At 40.9% G+C, this 15,647-nt stretch overlaps 1 protein-coding gene across 1 annotated transcript; it reads left to right on the top strand.

The window, feature by feature from the left end:
• The first annotated feature begins 849 nt into the window (after nucleotides 1-849).
• On the top strand, nucleotides 850-15,330 carry mxra5b (matrix-remodelling associated 5b). Its single transcript, XM_049024387.1, has 7 exons — nucleotides 850-1,230; nucleotides 2,066-2,307; nucleotides 2,604-2,733; nucleotides 4,515-4,905; nucleotides 5,256-9,266; nucleotides 10,364-11,264; nucleotides 12,395-15,330. The coding sequence occupies exons 2-7, from the start codon at nucleotides 2,129-2,131 to the stop codon at nucleotides 14,301-14,303; spliced, it is 7,521 nt and encodes a 2,506-aa protein (XP_048880344.1). The 5' UTR covers nucleotides 850-1,230; nucleotides 2,066-2,128; the 3' UTR covers nucleotides 14,304-15,330.
• The last annotated feature ends 317 nt before the right edge of the window (nucleotides 15,331-15,647 follow it).

Here is a 15,647-nt window from a genome sequence, read left to right as displayed (position 1 = left end):
AAATCACGTAATCTAAGTATAGTTTAAATGGCGCGAATTACTGTGGAACACGTGACCCCATCTGCTCCCGAACCGCATTAGAAGCAAACGTATACAACATGGCAGTGGACGTGTCCAGGTAAAGTGTAAGAATGCTCTAAAGGGAAGTGGATGATACGAATGGAATCTACTGCAAGCAGATCATTTTGAAAGCATTACAAAAGAACATGTCATAAAAGTATTTATTCCGCCGTGGGTAGCGAGCAAAAACTATTACATAGTTCATCCATCCATCCATCCATCCATTTTCCAAACCGCTTATCCTACTGGGTCGCGGGTATTACATAGTTCAGTATTGGGCTTTTCCTCGGTCAGTGTACAAAGCTTAAAAACAATGTAATTTCAGTAAAAACAAACAGAGGTTAACGAGGTAGTTACCTAGTTAAAAGTACATAAATGATACATGATAACATAAATATAATATAATTTATTAATCTGTGTTTAAAGAAATACCAGAAAATATAGCCAGTTGATCACCTATGATTTACTAAGCATATCATACTTATACTGATGGTAGCAGTATCAGTTGATAGTAACATTTAAAGACTGTTGATTTTTTTTATTGTCACTAATTAAAATTATATAAAGTGGAAATTTGTGCTCAGTAGCAGGTGGAAACGCCATGTTTCCTTGCTGTATTTACTCCTCCTCCTGGAACAAATTGCTCTTGGTAATAATTTTCGTTTTCTGCCTCTCGCTTCTTAAAAGAAAAAAGAAAAAGAAAGAAAAAAATTCGTGTCCCCAAGTGCTCCAGGCGGCCAACTCCTTTCCCCCACACAACTTTCTTACCTCACTTTTAGGACCGCTTTTGAACGGCAGACCTCGAAGGGAAAATCTAAAGTATATTTAAATTTTAAGAAAATTTAAGTGACGTCTATTTTTCAATTTTTACAGAAGACTCGTTGCAGTTCATTGCACTATATTGTCATTCTGAAACTTTTCCTAGAATGATTTTATTGTTTTCAAGACCCAAATAAGGACAACGGATATACCATAACCACTGTACCTCTGAGAAAGCAGCGTTTATTTTTCTTATACCTATGAATTTTTCAAGAAGTTGACTAGACATTTTAATGACAATTTGATATCGTACTGTCTATTCAAACTTTATCTCAAAATGCGCATTTAGGAATGTGAGAAAACATGCTAAGTTTTCTTATTCTGGGGCGTCGCATACAAAAGGATCTTAAGGTAATGTGTCTTTTAAATTTGTCCCAAATCTAGATTATAATAATGGCACATAAAGTTCTAAATAGCATTTAATATGTTAGCGGTGAATAGGCAGCCTACTAATCTGTTGGCATTAACTGTCAGTGTAGTTCAATGTCTCTAATCGTATTTTCAGGTGTAGCATACAGTACCTCAGTCACGGCACTGCTGCGAAGCATACCATAGCTGTCCCTGTCTTTAAAACTATTACGTTACTTGCAGGGTCCTGACACTTTTTGTCGATGTTAATTAATGGCACGGACGTTGTGCAAAATTATATTTGGCTGTGTGGTTTTGTTTTCCTTGCGAATGAATGGGCGTCATTTGTGTGTGACCATCTAAGCTGAAGATCGGGGCACTTGTGTGAAACTCCAGCAGGTTGTCTGAAACGATCGGTTTATGTGGACGGTCGGTCCATTTGATTAACCTTTGTTTTATTGTTCTTGTGTTTGTTATTATTCATAATCATTGTTGTTTTGTCTTTGTTTATGACTAAGTTCCTAAGACGGGTTTAACAGCACAGCATGACCATTCAGTTTCCTGATAATAAGTTTTTTTTTTTTTCCCAGAGAGAATATCCAGAATAAGCGATGTAGAGGGTCGTATAGCTTTAAGCTCTTTGGATATGATGTGTAAGACATTAAGTGTACTCTGTATGTCAGCAAATAACTGCCAATTATTGCTGTTTTATTAAGATTTTTGTTGAATACTCATCCAAGCTTGAAGTAGAGCTTATAATAAGTGGATGAAAGAATGAGTTGGTTTTGTTTTGAGAAGTAATTCATTTGTATTTGTTTGTGTGATATTGATTTTACAGATAGAATCAGTCGCTTTGTCTGTCAAGCAGCTTTGAGAGGACCTGCATACTCATCCACGGAACATGGGCCACCCAGCCACCGCAGTCTTGGCACTGATGGTCACGCTAACAATGCCACATGCAGGCCTCCTGTGTCCACACCCATGTGCCTGCTACCAGCCCACAGAAGTGCACTGCACCTTCCGCTCCCTGCTGACTGTGCCCAGCGGTCTTCCCAGCCACGTGGAGCGCATAAACCTGGGGTAAGCCCCGCCCCCTGGGGCCTGCAAGCGTAGAATGCTGACTATGCACTGACTTAATAAATGTGCTCCCATTAAGCCATTGTGTAGACACAGATGCCAAAATAGGGAGATTTTTTTTTATAGTCCATAAAACTAATGCTTTCATATGCATTTTAAGATTGTACCCTGTTAAATCTTCAGCAGTGAATTCATTTAATGTACTTTATAAATCTCCATGAACACTATACTGAATAAATAACATCTACATCAGAATGCCGAATATGAACAGAAGTTTATTTTTCTATTTCAACCTACAGGTTTAACACTATTAACAGACTTACCGAAAGTTCATTTTCTGGACTAAGAAAATTGGAGCTTCTTATGATTCATGGAAATTATCTGCATAGCATACCCAGTTCTACATTTCGGGACCTGGTATCCCTGCAGGTATTGTCATTGTTTGTTATTCAGTTAAGTAATTAATTCACAACCTGACATTTACAAAGCCATCCTACACAAATTGAAAAAAAAATAAAACAACAGCTTTCAGCTAATTAAGGATGCACTATGCCAGTAGTTGAATTTCATTGAATTTCAATGGCAGTGAACTTTTCAAACACATTTAAAGAAAAAGCTTTTAAAGTATTTGTTTTTATTAATGTCAGAAAAGCCCTTGTTTTTGGTCTTTTTACCTGTTACTACCACTCCACACGCTTTGTAATGAGACTCATTTTCACATCTAATGTCAAGCTTACCCATATGTAGGTATGTTTTTTTATTTCCTACCTCAAGCCAACAGCGGCACAGATATAGCTTAGAACATACTTAACAGACAGAACTGCATGGTTTCTGCTTGTCAGATAGATACATGTTCATGTGTTTGAAGCCAGTTAGATCAGGTTTCCCAATAATGCACAACTACAATCAAAACTAATTAAAGATGCTGCTTTTGATTGGATCAGGTTCCGCTTTGCTTCCTGAAATATTCATCTCGTTTTTATTCGTTCTATTTTATTAAAGAAAGGGTCAGTACATTTCATCATTATTTTTTGTATTATATATTGATTTATATTTTATTATCGTCTCATTTTCGTCAATGAAAAATCTTCATTGATTAATAATTGTTGTCATAGTTTTTGCCAACGAAATTCATACTCGTTTAGCTATTGTGACATGCACTCCCTGTGGTAAATTATGCATATTAAGACCCCCTTCTATTGTCCTTCACAGCGTAGATGTTAGGGGAGGGGGGTTGATGGAGTCAACTGTGTTTTGTTATAAATTTGCAAGTTTCAGTCCCAGTGGAAACTTGCATGACAGACAACATCCCTTAGAAGTTTACTGATTGAAAATGCCTGGAGGAAGGAAGGAGAAGCCTTCACTTTTCATGAGCCGGTCAGAGAACTGTCATGATGTTTTAGTGACACATCAGTTACATAGAAGATCCTATCAAGGGTCATAGACCATCTCACACTAAGGAAGCTCTGGCCTCCAAGCCCAAGCCCGTGTTTATTCTGAAATTTTATTCTTTGAAGCTATTGTTTGATTTCTCTGGATTGTTGGCCTTTTACATTTTGAAACATGGGAATGTGCTGTAATGTGTGTCCAGTCTAATAAAAAATGTAATCAATAGGGATGGAGGAAAGCACTTTTTATTGTGCAATAGTTAAGCGAGTAGCCATCAAATCAGGCTGCTTTCATTGTTCTATATACGTTTAACCACCAGTTTACTCAGTTAGCTCATTACTGACCATACTGCTAAGTTTCTAAAAACAACCCTTTGTCACTGAGTTGATGTGTCGTAGCTAATGGTTTGTTGTTACACCACAGGGGGCATAAAATGGCCCTTTAAAATAACACTGTACCCTACTAAGCCAAAATGTTTGTTACTTTGCAGAAAATAACTGTTGAATGAATGACGGGTGAATTTCTTCACTAAGCCAACTCAATTTTGCATAGATATATGGGGAGAGTACAATTCCAATGTGCCATTTCATAGATTAGGGACCTCCAACTCCGGTCCTAGAGGGCTACCGGCCAGTAGGTTTTCTATCCTACCCGGCTTCTGATGAGCCACACCTGTTCTCAGGTAAATATCAGGAACAGGTGTGGCTCATCAGAAGCCGGGTAGGATAGAAAACCTACTGGACGGTAACCCTCCAGGACCGGAGTTGGAGACCCCTGCCATAGATGTTCTCTGACCTTTTTCTGTTTTTTTTTGCCATAAGGTGCTGAAGATGAGCTACAATAAGCTTAGAGTGATCACAGGACACACCCTTTTTGGGCTTTCAGGGTTGATTAGACTGCACCTAGATCACAACTGGATTGAGTTCATCCAACCAGATGCCTTTAATGGCATGACAGCACTGCGCCTCGTTAACCTGGAGGGCAACCGCCTCCAGCAGCTCCACCCCTCTACCTTCGCCACATTCTCTGTCCTGCAGCACTTCCACGTTTCCAGCCTCAGACACCTGTACCTGTCTGATAACATCCTCAGCACACTGCCCCACACAATGTTCAGAACCATGCCCCAGCTGGAGAGCTTGTTTCTGCACAGCAATCCCTGGGCCTGCGACTGCAGGCTGCGCTGGTTCTTGGAATGGACTTCTCATTCCCCAGGTAATGTGCAGTTCTCTATTCTCTTATTCCTTCAAAAATCACCATTGCATTTTATTTAGTTAAATATTTACGTATATCATTAATTAAACTTCTGGAAGGGAACATTTATAGGTACATGACTCTGAATACCATGAATAATAATAAATGTATATAAAAAATGTATGTATTTTCTTGCATTGGTTTATTTGCGTTTTGCATTGGTTTTATTTGCATTTATAGGTTTTTGTGTTTTAATCAGAGAACAATGTCATGGAAGGACAATGGAGTTTAGCCAAAATTATACAGCTTTATGTAGAATTTAGTTGCATAGACATACTATTTATGTAAACTAATCACATTTCCTTTTATAGATGTTTTGAAATGTAAGAAGGAAAAATCAGCCCCTGGGGAGCAGCTGTGTTCAGTGTGCTCCTCACCTAGGCAGCTAAGAGGCAAGGAAGCTTTGCAGCTGGAAGATCTCAACTGCACAAGTCCCAGAATCATATCACTCAAGAAGGGTGTGACATCGGAGGACAACCATGACGTTCTTTCACTAGAGCACTTCAAAGCTGCTTTTGGAAACATCACTCTTAATCTGACCGATGAGCATGGGCACAAAGTGGACCTACATTGCAGTATCAGTGAGCCCAGAGAGTCCAGCAAGATCACATGGAACCCAATTAGCTCTTATCGAATCGGCACCAACCTGTCTCTCTTTCTAGATCTTCAATGCCCAATGCATAGAGAGAGCTATGAAAAACTTTGGAAACTAATTGCTTATTACAGTGAAGTGCCTATGCACCTGCAAAGAGAACTCATGCTAACTAGGGAACCAAAAAGTTACCGATACAGACAGGATGTTGAAAAAAATGGTTATTATTACACAGGGGTCAGTGCTAATATGATGTCCCTGCCTGAGTGGCTCATGCAGTCAAGTGTCAAATTGCAACTGAACAGACTCCAGTCAACTTCTAGAAGTGTCAAGTTAATTCTGAGTATTGACTTCTCCGAGACATTGGAAACAGAAGTGATTCAACGGCAGAGGAGGAATTGGGTCATGATAGAGCTCAAGAACACCACTAGAACTGCCCTGAGTGCTCTTGTGGGGGCTGTCACTGAAATGGATTGCACTGTACAGAGTTCTGGTGATCCAGTTATTCAGTGGATGCTCCCAGATGGTTCTAAAGTGACTGCACCTTACAACAGTGCAGACAACAGAGTCTCTTTGTCCAGCACAGGGAAGCTGCTAATCAAAGCTGTGACCCACTCGGACTCTGGTGTGTACTACTGTATCGCCAAGGTGAAAGAGGATCTTGATGTTCTGGCTTTCCGTCTCTCTGTGGAGGAGTCGTCAGATCCATTGCCAGGGGATGTTGCTGGTTCTCCTGTAAACAGATTTGTGAGCGAGTCGATTTCCTTGCCTTGCATCACCACTGGCACCCCAGATGCTGACCTGAACTGGATTCTGCCTGACAGAAATATTATAAACTTTAAACTCAACTCTTCCAAGGCTGCTGTGTATTTAAACGGCACTTTATTTCTTCCCAAGAGTCACCTCACTGACAGTGGATATTACAAATGTGTCGCTGTTAACCAGTATGGCAGGGATTCTCAGGCCACAAAGGTAATTGTTACAAGCCGGTACACAGCACGGCCTCTTCGTAAATTTCCCATGAGGCCTCAGTCAGCCTCAGGTGTTTCTACTAAAATAAAAGCCTTGGTAAGTGATACTGAGGAGTCATCCGGCGATGATGGTGTTCAAGAGAAAAAATTCACCGGCCAAATGGGCAAGCTGCATCCGAGGAGAGGCCAGCAAAGTAGCACCCGAAGGCTGCCGCTGATGAATTCTGGGAGACTGCCCCACAGGCGGAGAAAACCAATCCGCAAAGGTTTCCGTGTGGAGAATGGAAAGAGTGTTATTGAATCGAGAAGAAAGGTCAATATGCCAAACAAAAAAATAGACCCACAGCAGTGGGCTGACATTTTGGCGAAGATCCGTAATAAAATTGGCACTAAAATGACGACGCCCAGCTCAATTCAGGCCAGCACAGCTGCAACGATACAGCAACCCGAAAGCTCTCCCTCGTCAAACAGTGAACCATCAAAAAATGACGAAAACTCACAGAGGTCCTCCACAGATGATGCAAGTTTGCTTGAGGATAGACGCTATCTAGTCACCACATTGCAAATTCCAGCCCATCAAACTGAGAGCTTCCTAGGCATAGATGCTCCTAATTCTGAAGACCAGACTGACAGCATTTACCAAATGTCTGCATCCAAAACTAACATTGACTCAGATGCTGTCACAGCCAACACTCGTCTGATTCAACCCACATCTGGTCCTCGTGAGTCAAGTCTCACTGTGAGTGATGTAAATACTGAGGAGGAACACAACACAGGCATTATAAAAACCAGTATGCAGTACAACTCACCATTAGAGGAAAATCACAGCAAAGCAATGGAAACCAGCTCTGTATTTACGGCTCCAAGCCTTCTTATCATATCAGAGCAGCTTCTCGACATTAGTACTGCAGAAACCTCTCATACAGGTGGATTATCACCCACAGTTGATGCCTATTCTGGAATAACCTCACATATCTATGCAAAAGTTAATGATCACGTCAAAACCACAACAGAACCTAAAGTAACAGCATCCTCCTCTCGCACTAAACTAATGCTAAGTGGAAATTTTTCTCAGAAAATATACTCTAAATCTATACTACACAATCCTCAAAACCCGCGGAATTCAAGGAGGAGATACTGGAGCCGAAGAAGACCCAGCAGAATCCAAGCACCACAAAAAACCCCAAAGCCATCACTAGAATTTTTTACAGCTGGACCAAAGCTGTGGACCAAATCCCATGGTGGAAGTGTCTCTTTATCAACAGCCAGCACAACCATAATATCACAGCTTCAATCCGCAAGATCTCAGGTGACAATGACACCACCCATAACTGCTGTCACCAAAGATTTAAGTGTACATGAAATGTCATCTAGCCAGGCAGAAATCACGAGTACTGCTTACGAAGGCCATGCTAACCCAGAACTGAAAATCATCATTCCTTTCAACAGCAAATCTGAAATACAGGACTCAGCATTAACCACTGATTCGCACTATGTATTCACAAACGCGCAAAATCAGAGTATAAGCAAATATGACACATCAACAGTAGCAACTCTAAGCTCATCACCTGATTACGAAGCAGTATTGTTAACCATCCCTAATAGCGATGTAACCAGTATTGTTCCTGTGGAAAGCAATTTTCTCGATGAGAATAATCTAGAGACTGCAACTGGAGGCTTCACGGTTTCACTCAGCCCCCACTTCCCCACACAAGATTTTCAGATGAAGGCCAATGGGCCACCAGAAAATGGCCTTATTAATATTAAGCATGAATCACAAGATTCAGAAGAAACCACTGGGAACAATGACTCACATATCAAGGGCCACATAAAGCCAAATATAGTCAACATAACCCAGGATGAGAAGGAATCCTTGCCATACTTTCTCATACCAACTAAGACGCCAGTAATATCAGGAAGCCCTGAACAAGGGTTTTTTCTGGCTGACACAACACCAGTCACTGTAAAGCTCGGTACTAACTGGAAACCTAATCATGTTACCCAAACAAGCAAACCCGTATCAACAAAAATTAAGGAAGGTTTACTAAGAAGAACAATATTGACAAGTAATTCTGCCACAGTGACATCAACACAAGCGGCTGCAACAGCTGTAATAACAACATCAGCAGTGAAAGTGATGGATTCCCCTGCACTGAGGCCAAGTGTAAATTTGTCAAGTTCACCCCACAACAGATTAAAAACTGAAATATCTCATAGCTCACAAGGCAATAGGGGTAAATATGTATCTATTAAGCACAATGTTATACTGCCTGATATCAACCAAAAGTACTCTAATTCCTCAGACATTACAAATCCTCCCACCATTAGTAGGCCTGATGCAGACAGGAAGTTTATTCAAACCACACCACTTTTCTCCAATCCAACTGTTACTTCAGTAGAATCTAAACCATATTCAGCAGGCAATGCCATAAATACTAGTTCACAATTAGAAATCATGCTCGAGGAGACAGTTACCGATGCTCCTGCAACACAGTCACCTTTAAAAGGAAGCATCCCTCAATCTCAGCAAAACCCGGGTAGTGAAGCAGGGGCCCTAATATTCCCCAGTATAGAGGCTCCTCCGAATGTTCCTCAGTACCACACACCACCCTCTTTAGTGGCATCCCAGGGAGCACAGCCCAGAATTACAACCACTAATGTCCACAGCGTTTCTGTGCATGCTGAGATGGATGCTGCTTTGCCCTGTGATGCAGCTGGAGAGCCCAAACCATTCCTGATGTGGACTAAGGTTTCCTCCGGTATGTATTATAAGGACTATTGCATTTCCTACAAACATTGCAAATTTCCAATTATGTTATTGCAAAATTCAGCACCTTACTTGTTTATTGCCTTGTGTTGCTGTTTAAAGAGCAGGTAAATCCACTGCACATATGGGGAGGCAATTGAGTAATACATAAAACAGACCTAAAACGGCTGCTTCCATGCTGGGGCAGAATGATTTATCGATTTCAAATTGAAATTGCGATTTAAAACATCACGATTAGCAAAGCGCAAAGGCGGCAATTTAGGATATGAATTATAAATGACGTCTGACCCAGGGATACAATTGTGGTGAGAATAGTTTTACAAATTCATGCCGTCCTCCTAGTGTGACAGTCATTGTCATCAATCAGAAGTTCCGTGCTCCTCGCATGCTAGTCAAATAGTTTTTTTTTCTTACTGGAATTATTTAATTTTTAATACTATTAATTTATGTAACAGTCACAACTTTGTGATAATTGTTTTATGTTTCATTAATCTCTGCTACTTAAAAAAAGGTAATGAATACATCTTGGAAGAAGTTCATATTTTTAAGTTCTTATCCTTGCATTAGAATATAAACCAGTTAATATTTTGATCGTACCTCATGTGGTAAAGTGGCATCATGTTTTAAGTCTCCTGCACACTGAATACTGAACTGACGCGTGACTTCTAAATATCGCGAATCAAATAATGTGTCAGAAATATCGCGATTTAATATTTTCCCCAAATCGTTCAGCCCAATTCAAAGCACAACTGTACAGTGGCGATTAATATGAGTAGCACGTGTTGAGTCAAACATATATTTTCATATTCCATCTGCTTCCCCTGCTAGGTGGTTTACTGGACTGGAAATGATCAATGATTTTAATTTAATCAAAAATGAAATATACCTGGAGTGAATGTCAAACAGTTTTTTTTCCAAAGCACAATAAAATAAAAAATGTTTATGAACATTCCAAACTATGCAATATAATGCCTGTAATTATGTTTTATTTCATATAGGTGTTGGACCTTAGAAATCGCTGTTTGTTGGGTAAATAAAAGAGAAATAATAACTGAGCAAAAGGAATATGATGATTTCATTCTTTTGCAGAAGCAATGATTACACTGAACAGTAAGATTCCGAGAATGGAGGTAAAGTCCAACGGGACACTTGTCATTCGAAATACCCAAGTTCACGATCATGGACAGTACCTCTGCACAGCCCAGAACCAGCACGGGGTGGACAAGATGCTGGTCACTCTGATGGTGCTGTCTCAGCGGCCTCGGATTCTACAGCCACGCCATCGTGATGTGGTGGTGTATCTGGGCAACAGCACAAGTCTGGACTGCCAGGCGAAGGGCATCCCCAGCCCCAACATCACCTGGGTGTTGCCAGATAGGACAGTATTACGCACTGCCTCCAGCTCCAAGCAGCACGTCTCGCTTTTGGCCAATGGCACCTTGTATATCCAATCCACTGCCTATCCAGACCGAGGAGTTTACAAATGCATAGCGAGTAACGCAGCTGGGACTGACGTTCTTTCTGCACGTATCCATGTTACAGCCTTGCCACCCATCATCCAGCAACCACATTATGAGAACCTCACTCTCTCTGAGGGCCAGGTGGTCTACGTCCACTGCTCTGCCAAGGGTGCCCCCCAGCCCTCCATCCGCTGGGTCACCTTCGATGGTTCCCATGTCCGCCCCTCACAGTTTGTGAACGGTAACCTCTTTGTTTTTCCCAATGGAACCCTGTACATTCGTAACCTCTCGCCCAAAGACAGTGGCAGGTACGAGTGCACAGCCTCTAATATGGTGGGATCCTCCAAGAGGGGCATCAACCTGCTTGTGAAAAAAGGCATATCTACAGCAAAAATCACATCCTCCTCTCCCAAACGGACGGAAGTCACTTATGGGGGCCAGCTATACCTTGACTGTGTTACTGTGGGGAACCCAAGTCCCAGAATCTTATGGAGGATTCCATCCAAGAAACTGGTGGATTCTTATTTCAGGTATGTAGCAACTTTAAACACTTTGCTTTAAACTGTTATGCAGGCTAATCCAAAAGGTATTTTAGGTAGAGCCAGTTCCAGAATTATTGGCACCCCGGAAGGAAATGGGTAAAAGTATGAGGTTGCACAAATGTAAAATCCCTTTCTTATCCATAAAAATTAGTACATCCAATGAGTTTTTGACACAGACTAAATGTTGTTGACTTGCAAATATTAGGCAGTGGTTATAAAAAATTCATAGGCAGTTGAAAATACCATTAAGCACAATCAGGGACATAATAAAAAGTTTCAGAAGTGTGAAACATTTTATGATATCTCTACATGTGCTCCTAAACCTAGCTAAACAGGCCTAGTGCTGTTACTCTTGCCAGGGGAGGCTTCCATGTATAATAATCATGGGGGTGCCAATATAATGATTTTTTTTCTGTGAAAAAATTCCCTAAATTTTTTTTGTTTGTATGGTTGTTAAAATAAAATGTAATGCTCTGTTCAAGCTGAAAATGTCATGGCTCACCTTATATATTAAGGTCTAACTCATTTTCACAGAAGGTGTCAATAATTCTGTAGTTGACTGTATGCATGGAAAAGAGGTTTAACTTTGTCTACAGTCTACAAAATGAGCTCCTCCAGGAGGTATGTTTTATTCAAGTAGTGAGACAGGGAGCTAAGGTGTGTGCATAGCAGACAGGCCCTTTGAAGACATGCCAATGCCTCCTCATTTATGCTTTGCCAGCCATGCTTTCCCCTGGCGATGGAGTGATCCGGCTCTTACGTGGCTGAAGCTATGTTGATGGCTGTGCTTCCCCATGCATGCAGTATGCAGGCCTAAAGCTGTCAGTGTGTCACCTATTCATGTCCAAGTCCAAATCTGGCTCAGAACAAGGCCTCTCTTTGTCTCAGCTGTAAGAACATACTAAACCACATCAATATAGACACATGACATATATTCCCATTGCTGTACAACCCAGTATTTCTTGGGTTAAAGTTTATTAACATTATTTATTTTTGTCAACATTCAAGGTTATCCAAATTGAATTTGGTAGGCTTCTATTGGTAGTTGTGAGGTATTTTTGGGAAGAATATATGATAATATTATATCATGAAGTTAATTAATTCTTCTTCTTTTTCAGTTTTGATCCTAGAATTAACGTCTTCAGTAATGGCACGCTTGCAATCAAAGCAGTTACAGAGAAGGATGAGGGAGACTACTTGTGTGTGGCCAGGAATAAGATGGGGGATGACTACGTGTTGCTGAAGGTCAGCGTTGTGATGAAGCCAGCAAAAATAGAGTATAAGCACTTGAGCAGTCGGAAGGTGTCATATGGTGGAGCGTTGAAAGTAGACTGTGTTGCCTCAGGCCTTCCCAACCCCGAGATCAAGTGGGGCCTACCAGATGGCACGTTGGTGAACAGTATCATGCAGGCCGATGATAGTGGCGTGCGGACAAGGAGGTACATAGTCTTTGATAATGGCACCCTGTATTTTAATGACGTGGGGATGAAGGAAGAGGGAGACTACACATGCTATGCTGAGAACCAGATTGGGAAGGATGAGATGAAGATCCATGTTAAGGTAGTGGCAGACTCTCCCACAATAAGGAACAAAAGCTATGCTGTCATCAGAGTTCCTTATGGGGATTCCATCTCACTGGTATGCCATGCTAAAGGAGAACCAGCACCAAGCATGACGTGGTATTCTCCCACCAATAACATCATCCCTTCCACTTCCAATAAATATGAGGTTCACAACGATGGCACACTTGTCATTCAGAAAACCCAGAAGTATGACAGCGGCAATTATACCTGCACTGCTCGGAATGCTGCTGGACATGACAAGATGGTGGTAGGGCTTGAAGTCCTTGTTTCTTTGCCCACTATCAATGGCTACAAGGGGGTGGAGAACACAGTCAGTGAGACTGCTTTGAAGGACCAACGGAAACTTTTGCACTGCAAGGCTGAAGGGATTCCCACTCCCCGTGTTATTTGGGTTTTTCCTGAGAATGTGGTCCTGCCTGCACCATACCATGGAAGCAGGATGACGGTCCATCATAATGGAACTTTAGACATTCGGTCTCCAAAGAAGACGGATTCGGTGCAGATGATTTGCATTGCCCGCAATGAGGGTGGAGAAGCTAAACTTGTTGTTCAACTGGATGTTAAAGATGTTGTTCAGAAACCACAGCTAAAGAATCCACAAACTGAGATTGTATTCCTAACCCGTGGAACCTCAATGATTGTGAACTGCTCTGTTCAAGGACATCCAAATCCAGAAATCACTTGGATTCTTCCAAGTGGGTCCACCCTTCAAAGTGGCATACGGTTCTCAAGATTCTTCCACAAGCCTGATGGAAGTTTACATATCAGCAGCCCTACAGATCTTGATGCAGGGAAATATCGCTGTGTGGGCAAGAACTCAGCTGGACATATTGAACGCACTGTCATCCTACAGCTGGGAAAAAGGCCAGAAATTAATAATAAACATAGTCCTGTAGTGAGTATCATCAGCGGGGAGAACTTACAGCTCCATTGCCTCTCCAGCGGAAATACACTGGCCAAGCTGTCCTGGATACTGCCCAGTGGCATGGTTTTGACAAGGCCTCAGCAGGTGGATCGTTACACAGTTTTACAGAATGGAACCTTGGTGGTCCAGCAGGCTTCCGTGTATGACAGGGGAACGTACTCCTGCAAGGTAGCCAATGAGTTTGAGACTTCCTCGCTTACAGTACCTGTGATTGTGATCGCATACCCACCCCGTATCATTAGTGGCCCTACCCCTGTGACATATGCCAGGCCTGGAGTTGCCATCCAGCTTAACTGCATGGTCATTGGCATCCCAAAAGCAGAGGTGTCATGGGAGATGCCAGATAAGATGCAGCTAAGAACTGGGAACCAGCCAAAACTCATTGGCAACAAGTATTTACACCCACTGGGTTCCCTAATAATACAGAACCCGTCAAGCAGAGACGTGGGCTATTATAAGTGTATTGCCAAAAACATCATAGGAAGTGATACCAAAACAACATATGTGCATGTATTCTGATTAAGGATTATAACTTCCATGTGATATATGCCCAAGAAACTGCATAGCTGAGTGTAGCAAATACTGTTTATGCAAATATACTGAGGACTAAATCATCCTCTTCATTGATCATTATGAGAGGTGAGGGTTTTAAAATCAAGTCGTTTATCATATCAGCTAAGTGGCGTTTTTGTCTAACAACATGGCACTGGAAAAGTAAGTCGGAAGCTATAAAGTCACTGCAGTGGTTTGTTTTATATGTATTTGTAAAAAAATGGAAGGTATTTTCACACCCATTATTATTATTATTATTATTATTATTATTATTATTATTATTATTATTGTCATCATAGTGGTATAGGATTAAGAACATTTTATTTGAATATGAAATGCAGCCCATAAAAGGAATCACCATTATATGGTCTTTATGTCTCAAATATTTTATAGCAAATGTCCAAACATCCATTCCCTGCAGAACCCTGTACGCCTTTTTCAGCTTACATTTTCAGTGCCTTAGTGTATGTATTACGTATAATGCATTATTGTCCTTTAATGTTCTTCAGTTTATTATTGCATATCAACTCTTTACTCAAGGACTTTGAAAGTTGAACAGTCCCCCCCTCCTTTTGGCAGTTTTGTTATACACAAATTAATTATCCGTTGTTTATAACTATACATTTCTGACAAATGTGCAAATATAGTATTTTTGGTGATATAGATGTTTGGGAAAATCTTGCTAATGAAGAACCCACTAGCTCTTTAGTTAAAAAAGATAGACACTGGCCTTGTCCTTATTGAAATATAAAGAAACTATGTGTTATCACACATTAAGCTCAGTCTGAATACATGAATCAGCTGTGGACGATTTTTGTTAAATTTCCTGTTTTTATTGTGTGTTCATTCTTCTAAATTATTTGCCTGATGTATAGTTCTGTTAGTATGACAAGTTTGACTCTTGTAATAAAGGCGTACACATCAACTTGTTATATGACAATTTGTTCTACTTTGTGTCATCAGGTTTTTATAAATAAAATTGTAAATAAATGAAGTCAGCCTGCGTTATCTGCTGTCTTCAAAAGTCTGCCTTCATTTAATGTTGGATGTTGTTCAGAACTCTTGCAGGTCTGTGACCTACAGCCAGAAAAAGTGTTGAATTGATGGATCATAAAAACATAAGACAAAGCTGGTTATAATTTTGCTCTAACATATGCCAACAGACCGATCGCTACTGATCAGTGGTGTAAAGCAGCAGATTAACAAAAGGCCAGTGCCATTGTATCTGTGAGCCTGGAAGCATACATTCTAGGGTTCTAGTCTCCTCAGAGTTCTTTTCATTCCTCTCTGTCCATCCTGAGCAATTTTGTC

This window comes from Brienomyrus brachyistius, chromosome 1 (assembly GCF_023856365.1).
Source record: "Brienomyrus brachyistius isolate T26 chromosome 1, BBRACH_0.4, whole genome shotgun sequence".
Classification (NCBI taxonomy): domain Eukaryota; kingdom Metazoa; phylum Chordata; class Actinopteri; order Osteoglossiformes; family Mormyridae; genus Brienomyrus; species Brienomyrus brachyistius.
Note: the sequence above shows the minus strand (reverse complement) of the source record. Positions and strands in the feature narration are given on the sequence as shown.